Source organism: Hyla sarda, chromosome 3 (genome assembly GCF_029499605.1).
Source record: "Hyla sarda isolate aHylSar1 chromosome 3, aHylSar1.hap1, whole genome shotgun sequence".
In the NCBI taxonomy this organism is placed as follows: domain Eukaryota; kingdom Metazoa; phylum Chordata; class Amphibia; order Anura; family Hylidae; genus Hyla; species Hyla sarda.
Genome location: NC_079191.1, coordinates 314,394,132 through 314,418,593, shown reverse-complemented (window position 1 = coordinate 314,418,593; position 24,462 = coordinate 314,394,132). Strand labels below are relative to the sequence as shown.

The 24,462-nt window shown below is 40.6% G+C and overlaps 1 protein-coding gene across 8 annotated transcripts in view; it reads right to left on the bottom strand.

Annotated features, from left to right (window-relative positions):
• Positions 1–274: 274 nt before the first annotated feature.
• ZDHHC14 (zinc finger DHHC-type palmitoyltransferase 14) overlaps positions 275–24,462 on the bottom strand; it is a 120,818-nt gene continuing 96,630 nt past the window's right edge. For 3 of the 8 annotated variants that reach the window (XM_056567083.1, XM_056567082.1, XM_056567084.1), the window contains exon 10: positions 22,938–24,007. In XM_056567083.1, coding sequence (XP_056423058.1) covers positions 23,606–24,007 — 402 coding nt within the window. In that variant the 3' untranslated portion in view covers positions 22,938–23,605. Of the gene's footprint in view, positions 554–22,935; positions 24,008–24,462 lie in introns of those variants that run through there. The other 5 variants (XM_056567089.1, XM_056567086.1, XM_056567090.1 and 2 more) reach the window with 4 other exon arrangements.

The following is a 24,462-nucleotide window of genomic DNA, read 5'->3' as shown; positions in this document are numbered from 1 at the left end:
GCTACTTTCTTTCAAAAAACGCTCCCCATCTTTCTCCAGGTTGGGTGTGGTCTGCAGCTCAGTTCCATTGAAGTGAATGGATACAAGTTGTACAACCACACACAACCTGGAGCGGTTTTTGAAAGAAATTAGCTGTTTTTCTATTACTGGATAACCCCTTTAATCAGGATCACCCGCACTATAAACCTGTATATTCTGCAGGTGATTCTGCTATCAGATTCCCTTTAACTCTTTCTTCACAGAAGAAAACAATAAAGATAAACAGACATTTGGCACAAGTAGTAATTTATTCCTCTGAAGCTGATAAGTCTTAATTGCAGATGTATAAATCAGAAGAAAAAATGCAATTACAGTATATACATGAGGAGGTGGAGTGCAATAGCAACATGTACAGTAGAAATTGTAGACATTTCCCAGCATGTCCACTACCAACTGAGCTGTGTTGGCCATTCTTACAATTTTGGTCAGTTCTTCATTAGTTGCTTGATGATTTCTCGGTATCCTTCATTGTTTAATTATTTTCCAATAGCACAGGCATCTCCTGGACCTGGCCCTGAAAATGTACCACGTCAATAAAATGTTACTATGGCTCAGATACAAGTTGTAGTTATAGGAATAACAGAATAAAGCACTTGTTGATACTATACCATGAGGAAAAAGGATATATGGCAAATTATTCTGTGTTCCACAAAACAGATTTTGCTAAAAATTGGTGAATTGTAATAAAGTGGTAACAATCACAGAAATAATCCAGTATGATCTCATATTTAAGAGTAAACTTACATGAAAAATCATCAGCCAAGTACTATTGTGTGTAATAGAAGTCATAATAAAATGATGAAATTATTAAAAGGCAGCATAAGAATAGGCATCTAAGACCAGTCTTCAGTATAGGTTGAAAGTAGAATTGACAAGTACAACAGCAAATTAAAAAGCATATAGCAAACAAATAATGTGGGAAATAATATACCGTTTTATAATTAAATATGAATCTATTTGACACATTTTATTTAGAACAAATCTCAGTTGAAAGTCTGCTTCATGCAATAAATGTTTTGATGTGGCAGCACATGAACAAATTCTTTTGGCAGATGGCGATATATATTATAATATCTATCTATATATCTATACACGCACACACAAATACACACACACACATAAATACACATTCATGGCCGTAAATGTTGGCACCCCTGAAATTTTTTAAGATAATGAAGCATTTCTCCCAGAAAAGGATTGCAGTAACACATGTTTTGCTATACACGTTTATTCTAGGGATCGACCGATTATCGGTATGGCCGATATTATCGGCCGATAATCACGATTTTGGGCATTATCGGTATCGGCAATTATCTTGCCGATAAGCCGATAATGCCCCACCCCCCGGACCGCCCCCACCGCACCGCGACCCCCACCCCCTCGACCCGCCGCACCGCACCTCCGACCCACCGCACCGCGTCACACCCCCCACCGTGATGCTAGGCGGTATACCGGTATGGATTTTTTCCCATAACGCTATACCGGTCAGGCCCCTCCCCCACCCTCCGAGTGAATAAAAAAATTTAACTTACCCGTAATGGGGGTGGTCCAGGCCATCCTTCCTTCATGTAGTGTCCGGGGCGTTCCGGGTGGAGGGTGGTCCGGTCCGGGCTGTCCTTCTCCGGCGGGCCTCTTCTCCACTCCGGGCAGGCTCCGGCCTAGTATGCTGCATAGACGCCGCTACGCCGTGACGTCAGGTGCGTCGCTGCGCACGGGCGTCACTGCGCAGCGACGTCTATGCAGCGTACTAGGCCGGTGCCTGCCCGGAGTGGAGAAGAGGCCCGCCGGAGAAGAAGGACAGCCCGGACCGGACCACCCTCCACCCGGAACGCCCCCGGACACTACAGGAACGATGGATGGATGGCCCGGAGCACCCTGGCAGGTAGGGGAGAGAAGCGGGTGGTGGCGGCGGCGGCCTATGGCCCTGCAAAAGCCACTGCAGATCATTGATTTAAAGCGCCCGCTTTAAATCAATGATCTGCAGCGGTGTCGCAGGGGGTTAAATAGTCGATAACTTATACCGAAATATCGGTATAAGTTATCGGCTATCGGCCCTAACCTGCACCGATTATCGGTATCGGTATCGGCCCTAAAAAACCGATATCGGTCGATCCCTAGTTTATTCCCTTTGTGTGTATTTGAACTAAACCAAAAAAGGGTGGGGGGAAAAAAAGCTAATTGGACATAATGTCACACCAAACTCCAAAAATGGGCTGGACAAAATTATTGGCACCCTTTCAAAATTGTGGAAAAATAAGATTGTTTCAAGCATGTGATGCTCCTTTAAACTTACCTGGGGCAAGTAACAGGTGTGGGCAATATAAAAATCACACCTGAAAGCAGATAAAAGGACTTGAGAACCAAAATTGTGGAAAAATATCAACAATCTTAAGGTTACAAGTCCATCTCCAGAGATCTAGATTTGCCTTTGTCCACTGTGCGCAACATCATCAAGAAGCTTGCAACCCATGGCACTGTAGCTAATCACCCTGGGTGTGGACAGAAGAGAAAAAGTGATGAAAGGTGTCAACGCAGGATAATCCGGATGGTGGATAATCAGCCCCAAACAAGTTCCAAAGATATTCAAGCTGTCCTGCAGGCTCAGGGAGCAGTGTCAGCGCGAACTATCCGTTGACATTTAAATAAAATGAAACTCTATGGCAGGAGACCCAGGAGGACCCCACTGCTGACACAGACATAAAAAAGCTTGACTAGATTTTGCCAAAATGAACTTGAGTAAGCCAAAATCCTTCTGGGAAAACGTCTTGTGGACAGATGAGACCAAGATAGAGATTTTTGATAAAGCACATCATTCTACTGTTCACCGAAAACTGAATGAGGCCTACAAAAGAAAAGAACACAGTACCTACAGTAAAATATTGTGGAGGTTCAATGATGTTTCAGGGGTTGTTTTGCTGCCTCTGGCACTGGGTTCCCTGAATGTATACAAGGCATCATGAAATCTGAGGATTACCAATGGATTTTGGGTCGCACTGTACAGTGTCAGAAAGCTGGGTTTGCATCTGAGATCTTGGGTCTTCCAGCAGGACAATGACCCCAAACATACGTCAAAAAGGACCCAGAAATGGATGGCAACAAAGCGCTGGAGAGTTCTGAAGTAGCCAGCAATGAGTCCAGATCTAAATCCCATTGTACACCTGTGGAGAGATCTTAAAATTGCTGTTGGGAAAAGGCACCCTTCCAATAAGAGAGACCTGGAGCAGTTTGCATTCAACATTCGGGCTGACGAATGTGTAAGACGCTTATTGATAGTTACAGGAAGCAACTGATTTAGGTTATTTTTTTCCGAAAGGGTGTGCAACCAAACTTAAGGGTGCCAATAATTTTGTCCAGACCATTTTTGGAGTTTGATGTGACATTATGTCCAATTTGCTTTTTTTCCCCTCCCTTTTTTGGTTTAGTTCCAATACACACAAAGGGAATAAACGTGTGAATACCAAAACATGTGTAACTGCAATCCTTTTCTTTGAGAAATACTTCCAATTCCTAGAAAAATTGGTGCCAACATTTATGGCCATGACTGTATATATTACTGTAAAATGCTACAGATATATTGTCTGCTTCAATATTCAATAACAAATTATCCTTTAATAAATGTGAAATGGTTGAAGTGGTATAAGGGACTAAAAAATGCTTCAATTGGGCATTATGTAAATAAATTACAATTTATACTCTGAAATTCTACATAGCCTCTAAAATGTTTTGTTTATTGTTTTATTACTTTTTTTAGGTGTAAATTTAAAATTCAATATGATAAACTTTTGACATTGCTGTAAACAAGGCAGAAGATAAAGTCTTATAAATGGTGTCTAGAAAATTACTATCTATTAACTATTATCATGGTCAAAAGGACTTTCGAATGAAGGCAACCTCTGTCCATACACGAGTCATAACAGAGAGGGAAATATACCACTCAATACACCTTTCTGTAAGCCAGAACGGAAACCTGCTGTGCTGCCACGTAACACTAAAAAGGCTGGAGCAAGGTAAAATGAGTGACTAGTTGTGGCTTTATCTGTGAATGCTGGCAATTAGAGAAGTCGGACTCAAGACAAATAGCTGCAACAACATCCATCGTAAGAGGCAGAAAAGACTTCACAGGATGGCTAAAATAAAGTTAAATAACTAGAAAAACAAAAGCTAAATCCTCTGACAGTGCTAGAATACAGTGGCTTTAATATTTTATTAGTAGTATTGAGAAAACTGGATTTAAAAGTGTATTGGTATTTCAGCATCAGAAAAAAATAATGAGACTGTGAAATACTTATCTGCCCCGATCCCCCACAGCTGCTATTCCAATGTCTCCCGATTCCTGTAATGTGTCAACATTGACCACCTGCCTGAATGAAGGACCATGATTGCAGGACATTTTTCAGTCATTGTCGACTGAAACTAGACGTGTGGCATGATTGGTAGAGCATTTGCAACTTGCCGGACAGTAGAATCATTTGTACAAACATTGATAATGTTGTGTGTATGGCCAGATTAATGCATTTAGAGTAGAAGCAACTCCATATAGAAACAGTTATCTACAAAATAATAGGTTAACTGACCTGAAAGAGTAAGCTAATGCAGACATTTTACACCAACAATTACAGTACATTCGGAAAGTCTTAAAACCCTTTCACTTAAATTTTTTACAATACATTTTATGTCGGCGCCTTTAACTTCTAATTTACTTATGTAAAATATATATATATATATATATATATATATATATATATATATATATATATATATATATATATATATGACTTTCCCTCATGAATCTGTTGAATACCCTGTAATGATGCAATGATAGTGAAAACAGAATGTTAGAAATCTTTTCTAATTTATTAAAGAATAAAAATAAAAACATTGAATTGACAAAAGTATTCAGACCCTTTACTGCAGAATTCCCCAACCAGTGTGCCTCCAGCTGTTGCCTTTGGCTGTCTGAGCATGCTGAGAATTGTGGTTTTTCAACAGCTGGAGAACACTGGTTGGGAAACACTCCGGTGCTTACACATCTTATCCCCTATCCAAAGGATAGGGGATAAGATGCCTGATCGCGGGAGTCCCACCGCTGGGGATCCCCGGGATCTTGAACGCGGCACCCCGTTTGTAATCAGTCCCCAGAGCGTGTTCGCTCCGGGTCTGATTACCAGCGACCACAGGGCGGGCGGCATGTGATGTCACGCTCCGCCCCTCAATGCAAGCCTACGGGAGGGGGCGTGACAGCTATCAATCCCCCTCCCATAGGCTTGCATTGAGGGGCGGAGGGTGACGTCACACGGGGCGGAGGCGTGACGTCACACGCCGCCCGCCCTGTGGTCGCCCGTAATTAGACCCGGAGCGAACACGCTCCGGGAACTGATTACAAACGGGGTGCCGTGTGCAAGATCCCGGGGGTCCCCAGCGGCAGGACTCCCGTGATCAGGCATCTTATCCCCTATCCTTTGGATAGGGGATAAGATGTGTAAGCACCGGAGTAACCCTTTAAAGCATCTTTAGCAGCAATCACAGCCTCCAGTCTTCTTGCTTAAGATGCCACAAGGTTTGCACACTTTTGATTTGGGGTTTTTCTGCAATTCTTCTCTGCAGATCCTCTCAAGCTCAGTCAGGTTGGATGCGGACCATTGGTGGAAGCCATTTTAGGTATCTCCAGAGAGGTTTGATTCAAGTCAGGGCTCTGTCTGGGCCACACAAGGACATTTACAGTCTTGTTGAAAGGTTAACCTTTGACCCAGAGCACTCTAGATCAGGTTTTTCCCAACTGCACACAGGAACTTTGGAGATTATACCGAGTGACCCATGGATCCTGTTCAATTCAAGAATTATGGAGGCCACTGTGCTCTTTGGAACTCTCGGTATAGCACAATAATGTCCTACAGGCAGTTCTTTCCACTCCATGACTTGATTTTTGCTCAGATATGCATTCTCAGCTATAAGACCTTATGTAGACAGGAGTGTGTCTTTCCATAACACGCTAAATGTACTAAACTTACTACATGTCGAATTTGACCAATCTGTAGGGACATTTCAAAGATTATCAAGAGAAATGGGAGGCCCAAAGAAAACATTTTTTTAAAATTTAAATTAACTGGTGCCAGAAAGTTAAAAATCTTTACCCTTCCAATACTTTTTAGCAGCTGTATGCTACAGAGGAAATTATTTTCTTTTTGACTTTTTTTTTTGTCTTGTCCACAGTGCTCTCTGCTGACACCTCTCCGTGTCAGGAACTGTCCAGAGCAGAATAAGTTTGCAATGGGGATTTTCTCCTGCTCTGGACAGTTCCTGATACGGGCATCAGGTGTCAGCAGAGAGCACTGTAGACAAGACAAAAATGAAATTCAAAAAGAAAAGAATGTCCTCTGTAGCATACAGCTGCTTAAAAGTACTGGAAGGGTAACAAAAATAAATAAAAAATAAAAATAAAAAAGGTTTTCCAGTGGAGTATCCCTTTAAGTTCCTGTGTCATAGCAAAGGGTCTAAGTACTAATTTCCATGCATAGTTTTTGCTTTTCCTTTTTAATAAATATGCAAAAATATCTAAAATAATCTTTTTTACACATTCTCATTATGGGATAGTGCGTGAAGTTTGATGGAGGAAAAGATTTTTCTTCATTTACCACAGAACCTCAACATAGTAAAATGTGAAAAAGTGAACAGATCTTAAGACCTGCTGAATGCATTTGCATGTAAAGAACTGACTGCTCACCATATGTTACTTACTATATGGCTTTTTACATTCCAAATGGAGACTTGTTTGGCTTTCTGAAATAACACTTTTCAACAACCTAAAAGTTGTTTGTTTTCATTGATGTCACTTTTTTTTTTTGGCTCAGAAGCCTACCATGTATGGACATGGTTAAATAATTCAGATATGAGAACAAAATGCTTCCAGCATTTTACTTGGAAGGAGTCTTGAATAATTTCAAGTTAGAAAATAACATGCAGCAATATATTTATACTCAAATAACTAAAATAAATTCATAGAAATAGAAATATGTTCTAATATACTACCTAATAGTTAAAAAAAAAACAACAACAACAACAAGCAGATTTTCATATGACAAGTCTAATGCAAAGTTGTCCTTTACCCCTTGAGAGACCTGCTGTTAAATAAAAAAAAAATCGGATTGGGAAATTGAAAAATGTTTTTGTGGATGTATTGCTGACCTTTAGCACAGATGTGGAAAGACAACCTACAATCCAGCAGTGCAAAAGGCACTTAAAGGGGTACTACCGTGCTGACAACTAATCCCCTATCTAAAGGATAAGGGATAAGTTGCCTGATCGCACGGGGTCCCGCCACTGTGGACCCCCGTGATCTCGCACGCAGCACCCCGCTGTCATCAGGCCCTGGAGCGAACATCCGCTCCGAGTCTGATGACGGGGTCGGTGATCGTGACGTCACGCTCCGCTCCTCAATGCAAGTCTATGATCGGACTTTATCGCTTTTTATACATTTTTTCATGATATTAGATAGGGGATAAGTTGTCAGCACGGTAGTACCCCTTTAAGTTCAATATCTATAAAGCCTGAGGGTACACAAGTTTTTTTTTTGTTTTTTTATGCATTTTTTTGGGGATGTTTGCCTAAATAATTGGGAGGAATACAAAATACTAATAAAAAAGGAAATACATATACAAAATAAATGTAAATATAAATTCATATTTTTCCATTTCTGAAAATGAGGATGACATCTGGATGGTGTTTAAATAACTTAAAAACAAAATTTTTGGTTTTCTTCTCCAAAGCCAACATTCAAAAAGTTACCCTAGCCCAACTTGCCTCCTAGCAATTGCGTAATGGTGGTCCAAATAGTGTCTGTACGCCCCCTGTAATATGTCAGATGGCATGATCAGTATTGATTACAGCATCTGAAGGGTTAATGGCGGGTATCAGCGTGATTGTTTATGTCCACAATTAGCAGCTGGGACCCATGGTTTATGAAACAAGAATCTATGACGGATCCTAACTATTTGTTTTTGTAATGTGTTGGGCATCACAGTTGGCTGTAGTCTGTTGAGCTGAAACTGACTAAGTTGTTGGTTTCTTCTTATATATTCGTCCATTAGTAATTGTTGGGGATAGCTTTTACATTTTTCTGGCAGTTCCAAAGATATAAATGTAAATAAGGCAGGGTGGAGTTAGGTTGCAATGGCAGTCAAAGGCCTAATAAAGACCCTCAAGTGTGTACACCTATCAGGCACAGAAATATTCTATTGCATCTCTCCATCTAATCTAAAAAAAAATAGCAAGTTATTTAGCACACACCGTGAATGCTGTTAACTTTAAAAAGGGGTTATCCAGCACTAGCAAAACAGAGCCAATTTCTTCCAAAAACATCCCCAAACCTGTCATTACAACTCTATTCAATTCAACAGAACTAATTTACAAAACCACACCCAACCTACGCACAAATGTGGACAGCTTTTTTTTTTTAAATAAATGTTCTGTTTTGCTAGTTAACCCCTTAAAGGGGTAGTCCAGTGGTGAAAAACGTATCCCCTATCCTAAGGATAGGGAATAAGTTTGAGATCGCAGGGGGTCCGACCGCTGGGGCCCCCTGCGATCTTTCTGTACGGGGGCCAGGCTCTCCGGCCAGATATCAGGTGTCGACCCCCGCACGAAGCGGCGGCTGACACGCCCCCTCAATACATTGCTATGGCAGAGCCGGAGATTGCCGAAGGCAGCGCTCCGGCTCTGCCATAGAGTTGTATTGAGGGGGCGTGTTGGCCGCCGCTCTGTGCGGGGATCGACACGCCCCCTTCGCGCGGGCTGCCGGGGCCCCGTACAGGAGATCGCGGGGGGCCCCAGCGGTCGGACCCCCTGCGATCCTTAGGATAGGGGATAAGTTGTTCACCACTTGTTCACTACTGGACTACTCCTTTAAGGACACAGGGTTTTTCCATTTTTTTCCTCATCACCTTCAAAAAAATAAAGCTTTCAACTTTGCACAAAAAATTCCACTTTATGGCTTATTTTTTACCCCACCAATTCTACTATGCAGTAGGGGTGTGAATCGCCAAGAATTTGGCGATTCGATTCGAATCGCGATACCAGTGTGGCGATTCGATATATCCCGATATATTGCGATACCGTCTAGGTGACGATACATCGCGATATATCCCGATACATCGCCCACCTGGGAGCATTCATAGATCCCAATAGACGCCGCTGTCAGCTTTGACAGCGGCGATCTAGTACTCCGGTGCTCACTTTTCTCATTTTATCCCGTCCGAGCTGCAAAATAAAAGAAAACGCACTCTCTCTTACCTGCCAACGAGCCCCCGGAGCTCCGGTACAGGTGTTGGGTCCCCGAGCTGTATTCTTCTTACTTCCTGTTAGCCCGGCACGTCACATGGAGCTTCAGCCTATCACCAGCAGAGGCGGGACATCGCTGCGGCCAGTGATAGGCTGAAGCTCCGTGTGACGTGTCGGGCTAACAGGAAGTAAGAAGAATACAGTCCGGGGACCGAACACCTGTACCGGAGCTCCGGGGGCTCGTTGGCAGGTAAGATAAAGTGCGTTTTCTTTTATTTTGCATAACATGAGAAAAGTGTGCACCGGAGTACTCCTTTAATAGCCAGCCGCGGCGATCGCCGCATGCTGGCTATTAGCGGCGGCCCCCGGCTACTGAAATCAGCCGGGGGTCGCATAGTACGGAGCGGGCACGAGTCGGAGCCCGCTCCATACACCCAGGGAGACGCCGTGTCAGATCCGGCCTGCCCGGCTCCACAAATGTGGAACTTTTATCTCCTGATGCCCAGGACATGCTGTTCCGGGCGTCAGGAGATAAAAATTCCACATCCCTAAAAGAATCGATTCAAAAATATTTTGAATCGATTCAGTATCGACAAATGAAAAAATCGCGATTATCGCGAGAATCGATTTTTTCTTACATCCCTACTATGCAGTGACAGTCATTTTACCAAAATATCCACGGCAAAGCGGAAAAAAAATGTATTGTGACACAAAATTGAAGAAAAAATGCCATTTTGTAAATTTTGGGGGTTTGCACTTCTACACAGTCCATTTTTCAGTAAAAATGACACCTTCTCTTTATTCTGTAGGTCCATATGATTAAAATGGTATCCTACTTCTATAAGTTTGATTTTGTATTACTTCTAAAAAAAAAAATCATAACATGCAGGAAAATGGTGAATTATACTCACCGATAATTCCTTTTCTGGAAGTCTCCACAACAGCACCCATGAGATTATCTCCTCCTCCTGATTGGGACAGGAAAAAACACTGAGGTTAAATTCACCATCCCTTTCTGTCCACACCAGTGTATTTATAAAGAACACCGAAGGAAAGGAAAAAAGTGCACCAAAAAAGACTAATAAAAAAAAACCAAAGGGTGGGATGTATGGGTGCTGTCGTGGAGACTTCCAGAAAAGGAATTATCGGTGAGTATAATTCACCATTTCCCCCCACGTCTCCACGACAGCACCCATGAGAAATACCAAAGAATTTATTAGGGAGGGACTACAGCACTGAGAACTTTACGTCCAAAGGCCATATTCTCAGAAGACAAGATGTGAACTCTATAATGTCTGGAAAAAGTATGAAGGTTTTTCCAAGCGGCAGCTTTGCAAATCTTATACAGAAGATCCGTCTCTCTCTGCCCATGATGAGGAAATTGCTCTAGTAGAATGGGCCTTCAATTGTATAGGAAGGGCTTTACCTCTGGCCACATAAGCCTCTGAAATTGCGGTCTTAATCCATCTGGCTATAGAACTCCTAGAGGCTTTCTTGCCTCTATTTGGGCCAGCAAACTGAATTAACAGATGGTCATCCTTCCTCCACTGACTAGTTCTTTCAATGTAGAGGAGGACAGCTCTTCTAACATCCAAAAGACTATGATTTTTCTAAGTCATTTTTTGGATCTGAACAGAAGGATGGAACCACAATATCCTGTGATCTATGAAAGGTAGAGACAACTTTAGGAAGTTAGGATCAAGCTTAAAAATGATTTTGTCATCCAAAATTCTGATAAGGCTCTCTGATAGAAAGAGCCTGAATTTCACCTACTCTCCTAGCTGTAGTGATGGTGATTAAAAAAATATAGTTTTGAGAGTCAAAAATTTTTCAGAAATAGAATCCAGAGGCTCAAAGGGATCCAAAGGAATAACCGCTAGAACTGTATTTAAATTCCACTGAGGACAGATATTTAAAGTCTTAGGTCTGAGTCTGCTGGACGCTTTAACAAACCTTGAAATCCACATGTTATCAGCCAATTTTACATGATAGAGAGCAGAAACCTGTACTTTGAGGGTAGTAGGGGAAAGACCTAAATCAAATCCCTGCTGAATGAAGTGTAGAATTTTAGGAATCACCGGAGTGTTGATAGAAAAAGAATCCCCACACCAAGAGATAAATTTCTTCCAGGTTTTAGCATAGATTCTAGAGGTAGTATCTTTATGGCTAGATAGAAGGGTATTTACTACCTTTTCAGAGAAACCTTCCTTCAGCAGAATGGACTTTTCAATTTCCATGCTGTCAAGCTGAGGTTTTTGATCTGACGATGAAAGGATTGTCCCTGGGACAGTAGATCCTTTTGAGGAGGAAGGCAGATGGGATCCTCTACAGCTAGAGTCTTTAACAGAGAGAACCAGCTCCTCTTTGGCCAGTATGGAGCTACTAGGATTAGAATGCAATGATCGTTCATTAGCTTCTGAAGGACCAGAGATATTAGCGGCAGGGGAGGAAATGCGTATCCCATACTGAATGTCCAATCCTGAGCTAATGCATCTACTGCTAGCGGAGAGTCCCTTGGATTTAGGGAATAGAATAGATCCACCTTGTGATTTCTCCTGGTTGCAAACAGATCTATTTAAGGAACCCCCCATCTCTCTGTAATCATCCTGAATGCCCAGAGCTAGAGACCATTCCCCTTGGTCTATTATGTGTCTGCTCAGGAAGTCCGCCTCCAAGTTCCAGACCCCTTTGAGATGGACTGCAGAGATAGAAGCACCTTGTTTTCTGCCCAAGAAAATATTTGATGAGAGATTGACTGGAGAACTGTGTACCTTGGACCTCCCTGATGCCTTATAAAGGCCACTGCAGTCATGTTGTCCGAGTAAATGAGACTATGGCGATTTTTGCAGATCTCCTCCAACTCTTGGAGTGTCATCCATATTGCCAGTAGCGCTCTGAAGTTGGAAGATTTTCTTGCTGTCTGTGGATCCCACTTTCCTTGGACTACTCGAGTCTCTGAGTGAGCACCCCATCCCCCTGCACTGGCATCCATTGTAATGAGTAACTGGTTTGTCTGAAACCAACTTACTCCCTTCTCCAAATTTTCCTTGAACCTCCACCATCTTAGATGGGTTTTTACTAAAGATTTCTGAGACTGGTCCCAAATGGTTAGGATCCACTTTTGTAGAGGCCTGGAGTGAAACTGAGCCACTGATTGGATGCATGATGTCATATGACCCAGAGCGGACATTGCTCTCCTGATTGTACAAGAATGGAGGCTTAGAAATCTGGACACTAATGCCTGCAGTAATATCCTTTTGGAATCCAGAAGAAAAGAGGTCTGGATCCTTGAATCCAAAAGGGTACCTAGGAAAATGTTCCTCTGACTGGGAAGAAGATCTGATTTGTCTAGATTTAGGATCCAACCCAACTTCTGGAGAACAAGTATTGTTCTCTGTAAATGAAGTTCCAATTGAGGAACAGAGTCCGTCACTATCAGTATGTCGTCTAGATAAGGGATTATTAGAATAGACTCCTTCCTGAGAAGGGCAACCACCTCTGCTAAGACCTTGAAAAAATTTGAGGCACAGAAGACAGGCAGAATGGGAGACAGACAAGCTGAAAGTGGCAGACCCTGGACCCCCACTGGATGGCAATCTCAAATATTTTTGGGAATTTTAATGGATGGGAATGTGGTAATATGCATCGCGAAGATAGATAGTCGCCACCATTGTCCCCTCCTTTATTAACTGAACTGCAGACTTCACAGTTTCCATCTTGAATTTTTTGTAAACCACAAATTTGTTCAGGGGTCTTAGGTTTATAATTGTACAGAACTTCCCGTTTGGTTTGGAAACCAAAAACAGGGAAGAATAATGACCTTGGCCCCTCTGAAGGAGAGGAACCTCCTGGATAGTAGTGACTCCCAAACTGGGGCAAAATGGGAAAGCCTCCACTGGCCTGGCGTCATTGCTTAGGGTTGGAAGAGGACTGACCGGGGTTAGTAAAGATATTTCTACCCCTACCCCCCTTCCTGTAAGACCAACGTCCTGTTTCCCGTTGCCCCCTCTGAAAGATTGGTCTGAAAAAAGACGAAAAGGAGACTTTTTAGGATGGACCTTATCTAAGGGCAATCCTTTTTAATTGTCTGATGCTTTTTCCAGAATAGAATCCAACTCTGGACCAAACAAAAATTTTCCATGGAAAGGAAGGAAGGGAGCAGAGTTTACTTTTTGAAGTCATGTCTCCCGACCAAGATTTTAACCACAGTACACGCCTAGTGGTATTGGACAAAACAGCAATACGAGAAGCCAGTTTTACAGATTCTGCAGAGGCATCTGATAAAAAATTAGATGCCATCTTAAGCAGGGGTAAAGATTCCAAAATCTGGTCCTTAGGGGTATCAGACTGGAGGTGGTATTCCAGCTGGTCTAACCAAACTCCTAAAGTCCTGGCTACACAGGTAGAGGCTATACTAGGCCTTGACAGTGAGGAAGCACAGGTCTTTTTAAGCAAACTCTCTGCTTTTCTATCCATTGGATCTTTAAGTTGTGTAGCAGCAGAGAGGTACGCTTTGCTTCCTTAGCAACCGGGATATCTACTAATGGTATCGTGTCCCAGGTAGTAGAGTCTGTGTCATCCAAGGGATATCGCCTTTTTAGACCCCTAGGAATAAAAGCATTCTTTTCTGGCTTAGCCCATACATCTTTGTATGAACAAGGAAAGTAGGCCTCAAAAAAGCTCATTCTGGATAGACAGTCTCCTGAAAGTCCTCTAAATTCAAGGTAGGACGGACGGACTTAATTAAGGATTCTATATCATCAGAATTAAAACAAGAATTTTTTCAAAGAGAGGAATCTTCCTCTTCATGAGGATTTTTCACTTCAGAATCCGAGAAAGACACAGTTTTAGTCTTTTTTTTACCGCTGAGACATTAACCGAAGTAGTGGATGCCACAGGGGTAACAGGTGCAAAAGAGGCTAATGCAGAGTGCATCTCTGAATGAATCATGGATTTAATTTCTTGCATAAGAGTTGGAGAGTCATCTTTTACTACTGATGCAATACATGATTTACACAGAGGTTTAGAAGCAGATTCAGGAAACTCCTTTTAGCAAATAACACATTTCTTAGGTTTTGATTTTTTTTCGGTTTAACCGAAGAACCTACAGAATCCTTGTCTCCCTGCAAATACAAGGAAGAGAAGGATAAAACACCATGCAATGAAGATAGGCCAGGGCGAACCCATAGTCCCTCAGTACTCACGGATCCTGGGATCACTGGAGGATCTGGAACTTTTGCAGGTGAGCTCATGATGCAGCCTTGTAATATCCAACACTGGAATCAGGTAGAGCAGCTTCCATCAGGGAGAGGGGCTTCCTATAGGAAAAAAGCCGGTCTCCAGATTCAAATTCTGAGCGCGGCCGAAAGTGACGACAGATGCCAGCATCCCGGCCGGAAGAAGATCTGCCGGGAGAAAAACTAAGAAGCGCTCACGCGAGGTAAAGAACTCCTCGCTGAAGGCAGAGACCGCAGCAAGGAGACCGCACAGAGACCCACGCGCTACACAGTGCTCTCACGGCATTCCTCTGCCTCCAGGCTCCCGGAGCGGACCCACAGACCTGTGGACCTGACCAAAGGGGAGAAAAAAAACCGGGGGTGTGCTATGTCCGCACCCCGAGTCTGCAAGGCCCTGGTAAGGACCTTCAATTTTCTTCATGCAGGAGAGCAAAAAACCCCCTGCACCTCACAGCTCCTTCCCTGACAGGGAAAGGAAAAAACACTGGTGTGGACAGGAAGGGGTGGGGAATTTAACCTCAGTGTTTTTTCCTGTCCCAATCAGGAGGAGGAGATAATCTCATGGGTGCTATCGTGGAGACGTGGGGGGAAATTTATATGTTTAACCTGTTAAGGACCCCGTCATAGCGGGTCGGGCCCGGCTGGAACCCGTGGCTAATAGCGCGCAGCATTGATCGCGCTGCTGCGCGCTATTAACCCTTTAGAGTTGAAAAGGAAAGTGAAACCATGCCGGTTAGCTCAGGGAGCTGTTCGGGATAGCTGCTGTGAAGTCGCCACATGCCGAACTGCTTACAGAACAGCTGGAGGGTCCCTACCTGCCTCCTCGCTGTCCGATTGCTGAATGACTGCTCAGTGCCTGAGATCCAGGCATGAGCAGTCAAGCGGCAGAATCATCGATCACCGGTTTCCTATGAGAAACCAGTGATCAATGTGAAAGATCAGTGTGTGCAGTGCTATAGGCCCCTATGGGAGCTATAACACTGCAAAAAAAAAAAAAAAAAAAAGTGAATAAAGATCATTTAACCCCTCCCCTATTAAAAGTTTGAATCACCCCCCTTTTCCCATTAAAAAAAAAAAAAAAGTGTAAATAAAAATAAACATATGTGGTATCAACGCATGCGGAAATGTCCGAATTATAAAAATATATAATTAATTAAACCACATGGTCAATGGCGCGCGCGCAAAAAAAATTCCAAAGTCCAAAATAGTGCATTTTTGGTGACTTTTTATATCATGAAAAAATGAATAAAATAAGTCAATAAGTCCTATCAATGCAAAAATGGTACCGCTAAAAACTTCAGATCACGGCGCAAAAAATGAGCCCTCATACCGCCCCATACGGGGAAAAATAAAAATGTTCTAGGGGTCAGAAAATGACAATTTTAGACATAAATTTTCCTGCATGTAGTTTAGATTTTTTCCAGAAGTATGACAAAATCAAACCTACATAAGTAGGGTATAATTTTAACCATATAGACCTACAGAATAAAAAGAAGGTGTCATTTTTACCGAAAAATGTACTGTGCAGAAACGGAAGCCCCCAAAAGTTACAAAATGGCGGCTTTTTTAAAAATTTTGTCTCACATTGATTTTTTTTTCGTTTCGCCATGGATTTTTGGGTAAAATGACTGATGTCATTACAAAGTAGAATTGGTGGCGCAAAAAATAAGCCATCATATGGATTTTTAGGTGAAAGATTGAAAGTGTTATGATTTTTTTTTAAAGGTAAGGAGGAAAAAACGAAAATGCAAAAACGGAAAAACCCCGGGTCCTTAAGGGGTTAAAATTGTCATTTTCTGACCCCTATAACTTTTTAATTTTTTCCAATTATGGGCCAGTATGAGGGCTAATTTTTTGCGCCGTGATCTGATGTTTTTATTGGTACCATTTTTATATTGATCGGACTTTATCGCTTTTTATACATTTTTTTCATGATATAAAAATTGACCAAAAATAAGCTATTTTCAACTTTGGAATTTTTTTGCGCATACGCCATTGACCGTGCGGTTTAATTAACAATCTATTTTTATAGTTCGGACACTTCCGCACGCGGCAATACCACGTTTAATTTTTATTTACAGTTTTTTTTTAATGGGAAAAGGGGGGTGATTCTTACTTTTATTAGGGAAGAGGTTAAATGATCTTAATTAACTTTTTTTCACACTTTTTTTTGCAGTCTTATAGCTTACATGCTTACAGTTCTATATTCTTAGAACACAAACAGAGGATTCCTCCTGGATCAAGCAAGCTGCATGCCCGATGATGCAATGGAAAACCAGGTGAGGTAGGCGGATCTGTTTAGAAAAAGCCGGTTTTCATGTAGGTTGTCAGCATTTGGCAGGGAGTCTTCTTTTAGTGCTGGGCTCACATTTGTTTCTTATTAGAATAGACTGGTAGCAACCTGTGGAATGGATTTATTGATATATAAAGTGACAGGTAAAACCAGGATTTTCAAGATGATATGAAATAGCATATAAAGTTGAAATCAATATGAATTATTTTCATTTCATACAAGTATATATATTAATTGACAGAAAGATCAATTACTAAAAATTCATATCGCAAGTGACTCATGTATGTCACAAATAGGACAGAAAAACCTGACAGAGAAATCTGACCTTGTTCACACCAGTGTGATAATAGATTACACTCACTCCCATTGTAGTGAAAGGCTTTAATATAGATATGTATGTGTGTGGTTCATAATGTGACCTGATAGGGCACATAAATTCAAAGTGTAGGAAATGAGATGTGTAGTCAAATAAAATGAAAAAACAAATAATGAAACATTTTCTTAAAGATTAAAGTAAATAAATATAAAAATAAATGAAAAATAAAAATAGTAATAAATGAATAGAATGATAAGAATCAATAGAGAAAAATGGATGAAAGTAAAAATGAAAATGAGAATAATTATAATATAATAAAAATAAAATATAAAATTGGCAAAAATATATGAAAATAAAAATGAAAAGATAAAATAGAATAAAATATGGAAAAATGTATTATATGAATTAATAAAAATAATCTCATATACATTCACATAAAAATAAAATACACTGGTGTTTATTCTCTCATTGTGTAATGGTAGAAGGTCTGGTGGAGGATCGGCTGCTGCCGTCGCGTTTCTAACTATCCAGCTGCGGGTGCCGGTCCCCGACCAGAGCCCCAAGAGGAAACCAAACAATTCAAAGCTGGAATTGAGCCCTTTGGGCTCCATTGTGTCAAATTTGTAAATTTTCTTGCTCTCTGCTTTTTACATTTTCATCATGTAACTTCCACCTCTCCAATCTTTTCTTAGAACCTGAAAACCTATAAATTTTAGACTTGATGGATCCTTAATATGGCATTTAAAAAAATGTAGGGATAATGGATGTTCCCCCTTTTTTATATTATTGATATGTTCCGCTACCCTCACTTTTAACGATCTTTTAGTTCTTCCTACATATTGTTTGTGGCACCCACATTCCAAAATATACAGAACCCCCTTTGTGTTACATGTAATGCATTCTTCAATCTGCCATTTGAAGTAATTAACCTGGGAATGGACAACAAATGTCTTTTTTAGACCAGTGGTTGCCGTACAATCACTGCAGGAACTGCAGCGAAAAAAAACTTTTGTACTGATCCAGGATTGGTTTTGATTAGGTTTTATAGATGGAGCTATGGTTACTCCTAGATTAGGGGCTTTTGTGCATTTTATTAGTGGATAACGTGGTAATAATTCACCTATTGTTTTATCTTGTTTGACCATTTCCCAATATTTCTTACTACCGTATTTATCAGGGTATACCACGCACCGGCCTATAACACGCACCCTCATTTTACCAAGGGTATTTGGGCAAAAAAAAGTTTTTTACCCAAATATCATTGGTAAAATGAGGGTGCGTGTGTGTGCGCATGTGTATACCCAGATACACTGTTTCTGACCCCGCAAAAGCCCCCAGGAAAGGCAGGGGGAGAGATGCCGTCGCTGCCCGCTTCTCTCCCCCTGCCTTTCCTGGGGTCGCTGCCGCTGCTTCTCTCCCCCTGGCTATCGGCGCCACTGCCCTATTGCCTCCCCCATCCCCGGTTTTACGATTACCTGTTGCCGGGTCCACGCTGCTTCTGGCTCTGGTCCGCAGTGCTTCTGGCTCGGGTGTGGCGTCTATGCGTCGTTGCTATGTGCTGCACTACGCAATGTCGAGTGACGTTGCATCACTCGTCATTGCGCCTCGCAGCGCATAGCAACGACGCATAGATGCCACACCGGAGCCAGAAGCACCGCGGACAGACCCCGGCAACAGGTAATCAAAAAAACGGGGATAGGGGAGGCAATGGGGCAGCGGCGCCGATAGCCAGGGTGAGAGAAGCGGCGGCAGCAGGGCTCTGGCCCTCGGGAAAGGCAGGGCGAGAGAAGCAGGCAGCGACTGCCTCTCTCCCCCTGGCTTTCCTGTTCTGCGGGGTCAAAAAAAAGGAGGGGGGGGGAGGCAATGGGGCAGCGAAGCCGGCAGTCTCTGGACCCCAGGATAGGCAGAGACAGAGAAGCTGGCAGGTCTCTGGACCTGCAAAAGCCGCTGCAGTTGCTTATCGGTGTATAACACGTAGATAGACTTAAGGCTAAAGAATTAAGCCTTAAAAATGCGTGTTATACGCCGATAAATACGGTAATATGTTCCACCTTTAGATGTGTACTCTTAAAAATGTAAAATGATTTTAAATTCAGGGGTCAGTTTTGGAGATGTAGTTTCTTTTGGAATAAAAAATGTTGTTCTATCTAGAGCTTTTATTTTCTCTAGTGATTTATGTAACAACGTCTGGATACCCTTTCCCATGAAATTGACTAGTCTAATGATCTGCTTCTTGTAAAAAAAAATATATATATATTTTCCGTTCAAGAAAAGACTGGAGAGGTGCAAGTTACATGAGGAAAATGTCAAAAGCAGAGAGCAAGAAAATTTACGAATTTGACACAATGGAGCTCAAAGGGCTTAATTCCAGCTTTGAATTGGTTTCCTCTAGGGGGTTTGGTCGGGCACCGGCAACCGGCGCTGGATAGTTAGAAACACAACGGGTGATCCTCCATCAGACCTTCTACCATTACACAATGAGAGAACAAACACCAGGGTATTTTATTTTTATGTGAATGTATATGAGATTTTTTTTAAATTATTTATTCATATAATACATTTTTCCATATTTTATTTCATCTTTCCATTTTTATTTTCATATACCGGTATATATTTTTGGCAATTTTATTTTTTTTATTCTTATTTTTATAATTATTCTCATTTTCATTTTTACTTTCATACATTTTTATCTCTTATTCTTAACATGATATTCATTTATTACTATTTAAATTTTTCACATTTATTTTTATATTAATTTTTATTTACATTAATCTTTGAGAAAATGTTTCATTATTTATGGTTTTTTCATTTTATTTGATTACACATCTTATTTCCTACACTTCGAATTTATGTGCCCTATCAGGTCACATTATGAACCACACACACACACAGATATCTATATTAAAGCCTTTCACTACAATGGGAGTGAGTGAAATCTATTATCACACTGGTGTGAACAAGGTCAGATTTTTCTGTCCTATTTGTGACATACATGAGTCACTTGCAATATGATTTTTTAGCAATTGATCTTTCTGTCAATATATATATATATATACATATATACACACTTGTATGAAGTGAAAATAATTCATATTGATTTAAATTATATATGCTATTTCATAGCATCTTGAAAATCCTGGTTTTACCTGTCACTTTATATATCAGTAAATCCATTCCACAGGTTGCTACCAGTCTACTCTGACAAGAAACAAATGTGAGGTGAATATATAAACGGGATGTACTCGCTGTATTCCATATAAATCCTCTACTGAAGAAGGGGGTCGGATTTAGCACCCTGAAACACGTTTAGAGAGTTTTTTATGGTCTGAATCCAGCACTAAAAGACGACAGACTGCCAAATGCTGACAATTTACATGAAAGTTGGCTTTTTCTAAACAGATCCGCCTACCTCCCCTGGTTCTCCATTTCATCATCGGGCATACAGCTTGCTTGATCCAGGAGGAATCATCTGTTTGTGTTCTAAGAATATAGAACTGTAAGCATTCAACCCACTAAATTGTGCGCTCCATCTATTCTGGGACTCCTGCCGGAGTTTGACCCCGTGCAGCACACGCAGAGTCTGCATTCACCGCTACCTATAGGATCGCAGCGCTTGCACGAACAGCTGCAGGACTTTAATCACGGTCCGTTGCAGCACAAGACCAGCGGCCTGAAACCGGTGAGAGATATATGATTGTTACTACTACACTTAAGGCAGCTAGCTATAATCATTCTAGAGAACTGTAACAAACACTACTGCGTTTCTCTTTTTTTCGGGTCGGTGGGGATCGATCTTTTACCAATTATACCTCGGATTCTCGGTTGTGAGCTGCACACATTTTTCTTTATTTAAAAATCTGTTTAACTTTCTGGAACCAGTTGATATGAAAAAAAAAAAATAGTTTTGCACCAGAGTACCCCTTTAAACTCTATTTTGATCACCTCATTTCCCTCCAAAAAATAAAAAGCAATCAAAAAGTTGATTCCCAAATTGGAAGCCCTAACACAGCCTTATCAAAATACAGCGACAAAAATTAATGGAGATCAAGGAGGGTCCCAGCGGTCAGAGCTCCCGCAATCAGACACACATCCCCTATCCTTTGGGTAGGAAATAAATAGCCCTTCACTGCAGAACTCCTTTATGCCATTAACACAAACAAAAATAAATTTCCACTGACTCCAAAAAAGATATATAAAAAGAAAATCAACCCTAACTAGTGCAAAAAAAAAAAAAAAAAAACACTTGAGCTTCTGAACATTGCCTCTAGCTCAGCTCAGGGCATGGCAATGTTCTGAAGCCCAGCTGAAAATGAATGGAGTGTTGGCCATGAAATAAACATACATGAAATAAAAACTAAAGAAAATAACTGCCCATAATATGCAGTATACCAGCTTCTGATCATATATTATGAATGGTGTAATCCTGTGTGACATAGTAAGAATGCAAAAATACATGTCTACAGAACAGGAAGTATAAAAATATTAGGCTTTGCGTAAAACAAAATTCAAAAATTCTTAGAAACAGGTCCTTTTCTGAAGGATTCCCTTAAAGATTTTTAAACTGGTTAAATGTTTTTCATTACTTTTTATGACACCACTAGAAAGCAGTACATCATGAATGGGATTTTTTTAAATATCAAAGTAATGGTAATGCACATATGTTTTATAGCATTTTAAGACTAAATAGAGCTTTGTTCAACAAAGGTAATAAATACAGCTGTAAGGAATTCTGCCTAGAAAAGTGATCTGTGCATCTAGAGTGTATTGAATCTCACTACAGTGGGTGCCCCTCAATAATGCCGTGTACTTATAGCTCAGTGGTGCATATCCAAAATAACCAACACTAGAAGTAATCTTTGATCTTTAAGGTTGGAACTCTATCAAAACGCATTGTCAATATATATGTCCAAAAGTTATTAGTTGAAAACCCCCTTTAACATTTCTAAAAGCTTTGCAGTTTAGCAGTAAAGTAGCCAGTCGTTTCAGATTTCTCAAAATGTTTACATGCAGGTACGTAGGCTGACCTGCCACCTAACTACTCAACTTTTTTCTCATCGCTTCTGCTCTGCCTCTTTAGCTTCCTATGACGAAAGGGACCAGAGATGCTAAAGTGACCTACACATGGAATATGGAAGTTGAGATGAGAGAGCTCTAAGTAAGCAAAGCCATACATAACATTAAGGGTCTATTCACACGTACAGTATTCTGCGCAGAATCTGATGATCTAAAAGGTAGAATTTAAGTATAGTTTGCTTTATAGTTTTACTGTAAATCAGATAGTTGGTTCTCATTTATGGATTTATTTCAACATCACTGACTACTTTCTAACCCGCTGGCAAACCAAACCATGACAGAGAGGATTCAGAGATACAGTTTTATAACAATGCCTTTATTCAAAACACTATATTCTGTCAAAAAAGTTACATAACTATATCTTAAACTGAATGATTTACAAGTAACCATTAAAGTACAACTTCTTCTCCAACTCTTAAGTTGAATATGCAAAGGAAATAGCTTATTGAGGTTCACAGAATTTGCCAAAGACTATAAGAAAACAAAATGATAGTTTATTTGATGTCTTAGCACATATTTGGGAAGAAAGTGTCATGGTATATACCATATCCTAACACTTCTATAAGTGATTAACTTAATACATTGTCATTCGGCAACAAAAGCCCTTTTTGATATAAAATAAAATTAAAATAAAAAAAACAAGATATAATATATATATATATATATATATATATATATATATATATATATATATATATAAAAAACACAAATGTGCTTTTTCCCGGTGCTTTTAATTTAACCAAACACATAAATTAAAAGAAAAAAAAAGCAGCATTTTTATCCATACCCAACAGCAAAATGCAGCACTGTATCCTGGGGAAATAGACATAATTTGGCCCATGAACTCTCGATGAAAATGTTGCCATTTTAGAACACAATGTACTTTGCTGGACTTAATATTTAGAAGGTTGCAAACCAAAGCTTGGCAACTGGGCAAAAAGACAGTGTCCGAAAAAAAAAAAAAAAGATTCACTGAATTTCCACTGGTTAGGAAGATTCCAAAAGAGTATTTATGTATACACAGGTTAAAGCAGAAGCAGGTCAATACACAGTATTCAGAACACAGAAATCCTGCTGTGTTTCCTGATTTACAGGTCATTGCGGCCAATTCTCCAAAACCTACTGAACTACTGCTGCTGAAAATATAAACTTATAGGAAGAGGTATTTAAAAAAGGGATAAAAAACAAAACAAAACAAAACAAAAAAAAAAAGTTATTCATCTGGGTAAATTAGAACTCTGCCCAAATACATTGTTGTTGCCATTTTGTAATTCACGTCACTGTACAGAGGGCATTTTTCATCATCACACAGTGCAATCCTATCACAGGGTTTGACCATTGTGCGTTATGTTCGATGGGCAGTGTCACAGTTGGTCAGACAGAGCTGAGTTTTACAAGACCACGCACAGAATCTTCATGCAAAGAGTCTTGGCTGACAAGGTTCAGTACATGCATGGTATGGCTATGAGTCACAGGGCTGTTTGCTGGCAGCATTCCTGGTGGTGATGGTGCTTCATCTGGTGTTAGGAACTGATGGTTTCCAATATCCTCTTTTAAGGGTATCATGTCTGTCAAAACAGTTTCTGAGTTCAGATTTGGCATTGAAGATGGTGGTGTTGGCTGGCCAAGCACTAAAGAAGCACATGGTGCACTTATGGTGGTCTTCCCAGGCAGCGGTGGCTCATCAGTAGGTATTGTTGGCTCAGTCTGGAGAAGAGGTGTTGCTGCAGCCTGTAAAACGAATTTGGTGCTCTGAATGCACTGGTCTTGATCACACTGTAGGACGGAAGGGTATGGAGGAACACAAATATAAAAATAAAGGGCATTTCAAGGAAAAAAAAATAAAAGAATGGGCAGATGTGAAGGTTATTAAATTAAATAGGTGAATAAAAAGGTATGAAGAGAAAATACAGAAGAGTTAGAATTAGTTTTCAAAAGATATACAAGAATGGTTCTAAAGTCATGGCAGGGAACCTACAAAGAACTATGGTGGGATCAGTCAACAAAATGTTACTGAAATTTAACAGATTAATGTTTACACACATCTTAGGCGTCCCAGGATAGTGATTTAAGAACAAAAATATTATTTTATTCACAATACAGTCAGTATTTTGCGCCATTATTTATAAGCCAAATGGTATAAATAATAATCAAAAATTGTATATTCACACTTGGCAGATTTATAGATACAATCATTTTGAATATTTCCATACATCTGAACAGGGTTGTTT